Source organism: Rhamphochromis sp. 'chilingali', assembly GCF_963969265.1.
Source record: "Rhamphochromis sp. 'chilingali' genome assembly, chromosome: 12".
In the NCBI taxonomy this organism is placed as follows: domain Eukaryota; kingdom Metazoa; phylum Chordata; class Actinopteri; order Cichliformes; family Cichlidae; genus Rhamphochromis; species Rhamphochromis sp. 'chilingali'.
The window spans coordinates 13,598,392-13,608,244 of NC_137939.1; the positions used below are offsets into that span (position 1 = coordinate 13,598,392).

At 41.7% G+C, this 9,853-nt stretch overlaps 1 protein-coding gene across 2 annotated transcripts in view; it reads left to right on the top strand.

Annotated features, from left to right (window-relative positions):
- Positions 1 to 9,619, top strand: part of LOC308407873 (plexin-A1-like) — a 338,220-nt gene extending 328,601 nt beyond the window's left edge. For both annotated transcript variants that reach the window (XM_080899801.1, XM_080899802.1), the window contains exons 32-33: positions 367 to 517; positions 3,423 to 9,619. In XM_080899801.1, the coding sequence (XP_080755927.1) occupies positions 367 to 517; positions 3,423 to 3,518 (247 nt within the window). In that variant the 3' untranslated portion in view covers positions 3,519 to 9,619. The remainder of the gene's footprint in view (positions 1 to 366; positions 518 to 3,422) is intronic.
- The last annotated feature ends 234 nt before the right edge of the window (positions 9,620 to 9,853 follow it).

A 9,853-nucleotide genomic window follows, 5' to 3' on the forward strand; every position in this document is an offset into this window, starting at 1 on the left:
GATTCTAGCAGAGGTTTCTTCCTTTCAAAAGGGAGTTTTTCCTTCCCACTGTTGCGAAGTGCTTGCTCATAGTGGATCGTCTAATTGTTTGGTTATTGTAGCAGAGGCGGCCTTAGGTGACTTTAGGTGCTATATAAATAAAACTGAGTTGAATTGAGCCGTCTCTTATTTTACTAATCTCATTATTTTTCAATTAAATGGCAAAGTAGGTCAATGTGTGCTCTAACAAGGTGCTAACCATCAGCAAAGAAATTGTATTAAGCTGCATTAATCCTTCAATGGGAAGCTTAGGTCGAGGCAGTAAGTCAAGGTGTGAATGGACACGAAGGTGGCATGACACGCAACTCTGCCTGAACTCTTGTCTAGGTATTACTCCGATATCTCCCGCATGCCAGCCATCAGCGATCAGGACATGAGTGCCTACCTAGCGGAGCAGTCCCGGCTGCACCTCAGCCAGTTCAACAGCATGTCAGCGCTGCACGAGATCTACTCCTACATCGTCAAATACAAAGATGAGGTAAGCTCCCACTGCCCAGCACTAAATATAGAAGAAGGGAAGAATGTTGTAATTATTCGTGCTCTGCCTCCCTTTACTTGTTTTGACTAATACCACGAGGTCATTTTAATTCAATAACACTGATAACCAGTCCACATCGGTACAAGCTGGAAGGTATTACCACCATTAAGGATGCACATTAAGGCATGAGCTCAGCACATTATGAACTTAATGGAGCTTAACAGAATTTAGGTGATTTTTTTAAAGACCTGCTTGCACAGTATCCTTTGCTGCTACCAGCTGATTAAAACTCAAGAATGTGTTAACGAAATAGTGCCACATTTTAAGGATGCTTATTCATTTTATTGAATAAGCATTCACAGTTAAGAAAACAAATCACGAACAACCAGCAGAGTCTCAAGCAAGACATTAAATGCACTTATTGGGATTTAAACCGCTAAATTCTATATACCCACGTGCCATCATGTTCATAGTGTGTGTCTGATGAGAAGTTCTCCAACACCATCATCACTCATTTTACTCTTTGCTTAAAAAAGTAGCACACGGTATTTAATGAAGAAAAAAGTGAATGTTAAAAGGCTCGTCTCAGGATGTTCATAAGACGTCCCGGGACAGCTACATTTAGATAAAAAAAGCCGTCTCGTCATCATCAGCACAGCCCGCAGCTTCAAACCCACAACCTATGAGGATCTAACCGCTGCGCCATCATGCTGCACTGCCATGTAGGAACAGTTAGTTTTGACCTTCCAGGTTCATACAAATACAGATGAGGACAACATTATTACGTTTTTCTCAAAATTTTCCCAAGGAATTTTCAATATAGCATATCTATAAAGACACGATATTGTACACGGGGTATCTGGCCCATTGCTACAGGCCATTCGATTCCTATACAACCGTTGCAAGAGCTTGGTTCGCATTGCTGGCATTAAGTTGGACTCGTTCCCGGTGGGTGATGGACTCCGCCAGGGCTGCCCTTTGTCACCGATTCTGTTCATAATTTTTATGGACAGGATTTCTAGGCGCAGCCAAGTGGCGGAGGGCTTTCACTTCACACTCAGAATCTCATCTCTGCTTTTCGCGGATGATGTGGTTCTGTTGGCTTCGACTGGTGATGGCCTCCATTTCGCACTGGAACGGTTCACAGCCGAGTGTGAAGCAGCGGGAATGAGGATCAGCACCTCCAAATCTGAGGCCATGGTTCTCAGCCGGAAAAGTGTGGAGTGCCCACTCCGGGTTGGGGATGAGTTCCTGCCCCAAGTGGAGGAGTTCAAGTATCTCGGGGTCTTGTTCGCGAGTGATGGTAGAAGGGAGCCGGAGATCGACAGACGGACTGGTGCTGAGTGTAAAAGCGAAGCTCTCAATTTACCGGTTGATCTACGCCCCTACCCTCATCTATGGCCACGAGCTGTGGGTAGTGACCGAAAGAACGAGATCGCGGATACAAGCGGCGGAAATGAGCTTCCTTCGAAGGGTGGCTGGCCTCTCCCTTAGAGATAGTTCAGCCATCCGGGTGGGGCTCAGAGTAGAGCCGCTGCTCCTCCACATCAAAAGGAGCCAGCTGAGGTGGTTCGGGCATCTGACAAGGATGCCCCCTGGGCGCCTCCTGCGTGAGGTGTTCTGGGCATGTCCCACCGGGAGGAGGCCCCGGGGCAGACCCAGGACACGCTGGAGAGATTATATCTCTCCGCTCGCCTGGGAACGCCTTGGTGTTCCCCCGGATAAGCTGGAGGAGGTGGCTGGGGAGAGGGAGGTCTGGGCCTCTTTGCTTAGGCTGCTGCTCCCGCGAACTGGCCCTGGATAAAGCGGAAGAAGATGGATGGATGGAAGCTCAGTCTGATCTAAAGACGTCTGTTAAACTTTCACTTTTGAACTAAATGTAATCCAGTTTTAACACTGACGGCTTTTAGAAATCTAATCAAGAGAAAATGCTCAGTTGGTAAACGTGAATGTGAGAGTACTTCAGATTGGGTGGAATTATCAGTTTTGCAGTAGGTTTCACTCTCCAACCCAGTTCAAATATTGAGGGATATCTTTGGCTAAAACTTCAGCCTTCATCCTCTGGTGCTTTTTCATTTTTATTTAATGATACATTTTTATACTACCTCGCATTCGAACGTGCTAAACAGTGAGCATTAAAGGTGCTGCTAGGGTTTCTTCTTCTAGTTTCTAGTATATATATATATGTAAGCCAACAAATGTATGGTTAATTTTTCTGTGCATTTTCTTTATATTTGTGTTATTTGCTTCTCCAAACATGTGAGCTGCTGAAATATGCTTGCATGGAATGTGCTGTTTTAAAAATAGAGCCTTATATCTATACTACACACCTCTCCCTCCTCAACCTTTAGTATGCTTTTAATTGGTGAGAGCTACGCCCCCACTTGTCCTTGTTTCCATTCTTCCATACCAGCAGTATGACGGTAGTTAAGCTGGCTGTTTGCAGCTGGCTGTATTCAAACCAACTGCTCCCCTTCATTATGACCTATTATCCAGATGTAGACAGCTGCACGGCCCCCATCGTCTAACAAATGCGCTCAGACAGACGCGTTAAAAAATAAAGATGAAATGCACACGTCCTCACACTCATACCACATCCTCCTTTCCCCACTCTCATCATGAAAAATAACGCACTCCTGTTGGTCATTCTCAGTAGCCATTAACATCCAATCACAAGACATTCCACTGGCCATAACACCTGCCCTGTCGGCCCTGCTCGTGTTGTCAGCGTGAGTGCAATTGTAGTCGCTAACCACTAAAAGGGAAATTAGCAACAGAGCGCTCCTTTGGCTCATGTAACTGTGAATTCATGGCTAAGGAGCATAACAGCGGCGCCCACGCTGCACTGCCGCATGCTCAAGGTTTTAAAGGCGTCTCTCTAATCTGTTTCCTTCCGTGTGTCCAGATCCTGTCAGCGCTACAGAAGGACGAACAGTCACGCAGACAGCGACTACGCAGCAAGCTGGAACAGGTCATCGACACCATGGCTCTATCTAGCTGAGGATCAGCCAATGGCGCGCCTCAGCTGGCAGGAGAACTGGCTAACCAACACGCCTTTCCCCAACAACTTTGACCCCCTCTCCCCATTCCTCGCCGTTTTAACACCCGACGTTTAAAGTCTGTCGCCATCGCCGTCACAAACAACAATCTACAGCAGCAGAAAGGACTGCGAGAACACAAGCACCCAGTAAGCAGCAGCACACTCGAGAGAGACAGCAGAGTTTGGAACTAAAGTCCCGGCAGCCGGGTTGACTTTTACCCCCTCCCCCATTGCCTTTCTTTTTCTTCTTCTTCTTCTCTGAGCCTGCCATAACAACCAAATCAAGTGCGTCCCCAACCTCAGCCGATTTTGGACCTCAGCTCAGGAGAGCATTTATTTTCATCAAGTCCCTCATCACGTCTACAGTTACACGGGAGCAGCTTTGGCCACAATCAGGAATGGTACATGCACAGTGGTGACCAGAAACTCATCAAGCTGGACCTGAAACAAGCCCAGAGCTAGTATCTTTTCACAGCCAGAGCTGCAGTTCTGACTCTGAGCCTATAAAAAAAAAAAAATCCAGAATACTTGATTCCTGTGAGGAATTTCTCTTTCTTTACTGTTGCTCCCCTCCACAAGGAGGTCAAAGGTCAGGGACAGCTACAGAGCAGCAGCCACAGAGCAGGTAGAGATTCAGCGTGTTGCTCAAAGACTCTTCGGTAGAGTGGATTCTCGGCAACGCGCCGCTTGCCACTGCAGGGCAACCGGGAGGAAGGACTTTGCAGGGAAACTCTTCCTCCAGTACTGACTTTCCAACACTCCATCGACATGAATTCCACTGTAGTCGAACAAAGGACGCTGTCAGTTTCATAACTCTGTATTTGATTTGTTACTGCATTTGATTCTGCCCGTCCAACTGCCTACTCTCCCCAGTGCTGTGCCACTTCTTGTGTTACTGCTGAATTTGCACAACAAAGCTAAATCAAAAGAGAGAAGAGGATATATGAATATATATATATATATAGATAGATAGATATAAATACAAACCTTTCATTTTTAAAACAAATGAAAAACTGGGGAAAAAAACAAACTGTTTTTCATTTCAATGTACAAAAGATCCGTTTGAGACGAAGATTTGATATTTCCAAGATGAAAAATTATGAAAAACACGAGGAAAAAGTCGTCCTGTGCCATGTTTTACTTTGAATGTTGTTTAGTGCGAAGAGACTTCTTTTTTTTCCCCGTTTAGATGAAACGTGCTACGATGAAAATGTTGTCATGCTTAGTGACTGAAAGTTTAAAAATAGGTAAATGGCAAAAATATATATATATAAATATATCATACGCAGACACTTTCTATATTTCGTGAGGTCTCGGGGCGTGCTACATCTTTGGCTCTGAAGATAGCAAAAAGGCAAATGATGTCTGGAAGCCGCCTACGAGCAAACCAACCTGCAGTGCTTTTGTGTTTGTTTTTTAGAGGAACCAAATACAACACAAGGCCCAGTCAGCTGATTTAGATGAGACAAAAGTCACTTGTGTGGAAGCCAGCCTCATGCTGCGTTAGCAGACCGCAGAGGCAACCAAGCAGTCCTTTAAGCTGATCCCTGGCACACTGTGCTTTACAGCTTCCCGATCTTGTTTTCTAGACTTCCCAGCTTGTCTGAAACACATTTTTTCTATAAGGTGTGCCATCCAAAAATGAAGGCTAGTCTTTGCTGTGCAGAAGATGTTGTCTAATATTTCTTGGTTTTATTATTTGTTTTTGTTGTTTTCTACTCCGAAGTGACGACGGTAAAGCTAAAGGGTCCGTTTTTTGAAAATGTGAATGTGGTTTATGAAAAAAGATAATGAAATGTAGCTTGATTTATGTGAGTGGGGTTTTTTGTACAAGTTGAAGGCCTTTCTCTCTCTTTTATTTTGTTCTGTGGTTTTGTAGGGTTAAAAAAAAAAAAGAAGAGAAAAAAAAGTGCAAATGTTCTCCTTGCACCGTGCGCTGCTCTGTGTTAACATTCGGAAACATTCCTCTTCCCTAGGAGTGTACACAGCTACTTATCAAGGCCAGAAGATACAAACCAAGGTGATGTATATATGTTCTTCCATCCTGTAAAAGCGTATCATGAATTTCAGACCACCAGATAAGACATATCAACACCCAGATCACACGGAAGAGCTGAAAAAAAACCTTCTCTACATGTGTTTGCTTTGATAATAAATGGGAAAAAATAGTGTAAAAGAGTAGGGTTAAATGCACCATTTAGGACACTGTAACTTCAAAGAAAACAGTTGCATCAAAATTGCTTATGTTCGCTTCCTCTTCAGCAGTGCTTCCCTCAGTTTTTTTTTTCGAGTGGAGACCTTGTAACCAGATAACAGTAGGGTTCTCAGACCAGTTCAGATGGCTTTGAAGAGCTTTGCGTTGCATCAGGAGCTTCACAAACCAGAATCTCTTTCGTAACTGGAAGTTAATGTAACCATATGCATCCCTGCACAAGACACTTACTACGTATATTATATGTTAGTGACAGATTACCCTGGAAAAGAAACCTGTCTAATATGTAATATAAATACGATACGCAGCCGTTTCAGTGCTCCAGTTGCTAAATGTTTAATCTAAAAATGAACATTTACAGTCGAGGCTCTAATGTATTTTTATGTAATTCAAAGTTACAATGAAATAATTATTTAGTTTGTTCCTAAGCTGTGAAGAACGAAGATTAGCAGCTAGTGGACTAAAAAGTGTGTGAACACCTTAAAACGCACCAGACGGACTACAAACTGATGAATTCCCCAAGTGATAATTCAATGTCACAGCTGTTCTACAGCTTGAACTGAAAGTGTGATTTTCACATTTGGTGCGACTGGTGTTTCAGCTACTTAAGTTTAAAGGATTCAGTCACACATTCGTCTCTTTGGGATTTTATATTTGAGCAGCAGTCCTTCCAGTCTAAGGCTTTGTCACACGGACAAATCCTAAAGAAGTATTGGCAAGAAGTATTGGCAAGAAGTCGAAGTCGGCGCAGTCGTTTCCACGTTATTGTGAGGCAGTCGCTGCATGCGAGCCGGCTGTTAGCGATTAGTTCGTGCTTGTTACATGCTACCTTAAACAATCAATTCACAGAGAAATCAAGGGTGAGCTCTCTCTCTTTTTTTTTTTACTTCGGACCATTAGCACAAGTTGTATGCTAATGTGTAAGTTGTCCAGTCTTTAGCCTTTTGACTTCTTCCTTTGTCCATATTGTCAGGGAGTTAAGGATTTTTCCCACATACCAGACCTGTACCAAGCCAGATGCCACCAAACCAAACACATATTGCTGCTGTCAAGTAAAAGCTGTAAAACAAAGAATAATAGAACAAGACACAGACCCTTTAAAAGCCCAGTGTACATTCGAATCTCTAATCTGAATGCTAGCCTCTCACACCAACACACCATGTTTTTATCTGACAGCACAAATGTGCGTCTGGATTGGATGACAACGTACTGTATGTTCTTAAATACTTGAACCACTGATCTGCACAGGGTAACATAACATACAGAGAGACTGACCAAAGCTTTATGCATCTGCAACCCGAGCACAGCTCTGTGATAAGAGACTTTTCTTTGCCATTTTCACTTATTCCACAAGAAACTTTTAGTGCTCAGTTTTAGTGATTTAAAAGCAGCCTCCGTCTTTATCCTTGATGAATGAGGCAATGCTACTTCCATGTACAGGCGTTCATTAACACGTTTTGTTCAAATTGAATGAATGAAACAATCTGAGGATGTGGACTCTTACATTGATGTTTGACTGGTGTTCACTTGCTCAGTTGAAGACTTGTAAAAAATGATTTTTGTGATACTGAAAGAAGAAGTCGTTGTTAGTGCCCCTAGGATAATTTTGTAGGGAGAAAAAAAAGGAAAAAAAATAGACATGGTGAGATAAGGCCCATTTGGTTTTTGATGCTTTTGTTTCTTAGTTTTGTGCTTCTTGTTTTATGCTACAGCACTTGTTGAGGTAAAAGATGAAAAGACTCAGGCAAGGCAGAGGAAGTGCTTTGAAGGCCACGGTACCGCTTCATTGTCCATTCCATCACATCTGGGTTGTTTTTTCCCCTCTTTTCATGTAGAAAAACACAGTCAAAAAGGAGGGTGGAGTGGGAAAAGAAAAGAGGTGGTGAAAGAGATTCTCCTGGCGATTGACAGACACATAGGTTTTTGCTGTGCCTTGTCAGCCTCTACCCACATGGAAAATTATATGCTTTTTTCCATGTACATGATTCCTATTTTGTTCAATGTCCATGTCAAAAACTGACAAACAAATACAATATATGTAAATATATATGTCCTTTTAAATGTGAGATTACTAGACTGATACCAGTCATGTGTCATCTAGCCTAGCTTATACTAAAGTAGCCAAGAGCTAACCAGGCATGATAACTCCCTCAAAGATGGCTATGTAAAAAACTGCATCCATTTAATTGGAGACAGTGTGAAAATAATATGCTATCTAAGGGTGTGTGTTATGGGGGGAGTGTATCCTGCAAACAGTGAATGTAATTAAGAAGATTTGACACAAAAATCCCTCTAAAATGATAAATTACATCTCTTTTGTTGATGTATATTATTAGGGTTGCTTTATATTGATTGAGGCTATTGTTTGTCTTCATGCTAATATTAAGACAAGATTAAAGTAAGCTAATTACATGAAATGTCTGTAGGCAGCTTTTAGCCTGAGATTGCTATTTAAAGTCTTTTTCTCAAAGTAATGGACTAAATGTGCTTATTTGCTTTCTTGGTTTTTCTCACTTTAAGGAGAGAATTATTACAACTTTGACATTACTTTTTTGTATGAGAAGTCAGAGCTAGCAGATGGTTAGCTTAGTTTAGCACAGAGCCCTAAAGAGATAAGATAAAACAAACAGGTAGCCTAGCTAGCCAATTAGAATGTAAACAGCTTGATGAAGATTTTGTTCAAATATTATTTCAAACAACAGCACTAAACGTGATTAGTAATTAACAAAGCTTTGCAGACACACCAGAACTTACATATTCATGTTTTATGGCTCTTGTGCATGGATGTAAGATATAGATAACGGCCCCTACAAAATTAGCCATCGTGTGGGCCTATAAAAAAAACCCCAACTTGTGGCTATACCCATAGTCTAACCAGAAGTCAGCTATCTTGAATTTGCTTGTGTACAGATTTGAAGATGAAATATCTTCCAGCTTCATATGAGGGTCTGTCTTAAGTAAAGATGATAAAAAGCAAAGCTTCAGAGTTTTATTGAAAGGTTTTTCCAACTTTTAATGTTCATTAAGTTCATGTTTCATTTTGAATGTAGATTTCATTTCATGAAAAACGTCATCCAATTTGACAAAATATCTACAACAACATGACATATAATTAGTGGATTTTGTTAGCCAAGAATGGGTATCTGTTCATTATTAACACTTAGCCCCCTTAGTCCAGGCATAAAACCCAGTGTAAAGGACCTTGATTTAAAGATGCAAGGATTATAGCGCACTAGACGTTTCCCCTTCTTTATGCTAAAGTTAAGATTGGTATAAAATACATGAGAGTGGTATCAATCTTCTAATCTAACGCTGTTATTTTATTGAGAAAAGAACAGCACCTTTTGTAGAAAAACAAAATCCAGGAACCAATTTCATTTCTTGTACTTTCTAAGCCATTTTATGAAAATATGTCAAATGTATCTTCGTCCAATGGAGGGTGCATCCCATATGGGCAATATGGGATGCACCCTCCATTGGACGAAACATTGCCACACAACATTTAAACTTGCCCTCATCTGCCATTTCTAACCCCCAACCCCAATAGCAGCACTCGTGGGTTTTTCAACCCAGCAGTTCCAGCTTCCTCGCCTGCTGAGTTCACTTTGATTAAAGTACATCTGAGAGACGGAGCAGAGGACATAAAATAACTTCACACACAGATTAAAGAGGAGAGAGGTAGAAAGAAAAAAATACCTTAAACAGTTTTAATACTTTATGAATTCTGATACCTTTTTAAGAGTTTCAGACTTGAAGCTGCTGTGACAGGTTTTGGCTGTTTCACGCCCGTGTAAATATCCTGCTCTTTCCTATTTTGCAGATTTATTACGTGTAAATAGACACGCATCAAGGAGAGATTAAACATGTTTTTTGCTAAATCTGGCTCGTCTGATGTTTTTATTGCTCTTCCATATCCCTACGTACCCTCAAAGTTGCGGATTTGAAAGTCGTAACAAGTTTTTGGTTTATCTCAAGTGCTCGTCGTCACGAGAGAACACAGAAGATCAAAAGCGGCACATGTGAGATCTAAATACAGTATTATTGTACTCTGGTAGAGCAAAAACTGCTGCCTGTGTTTGACTCG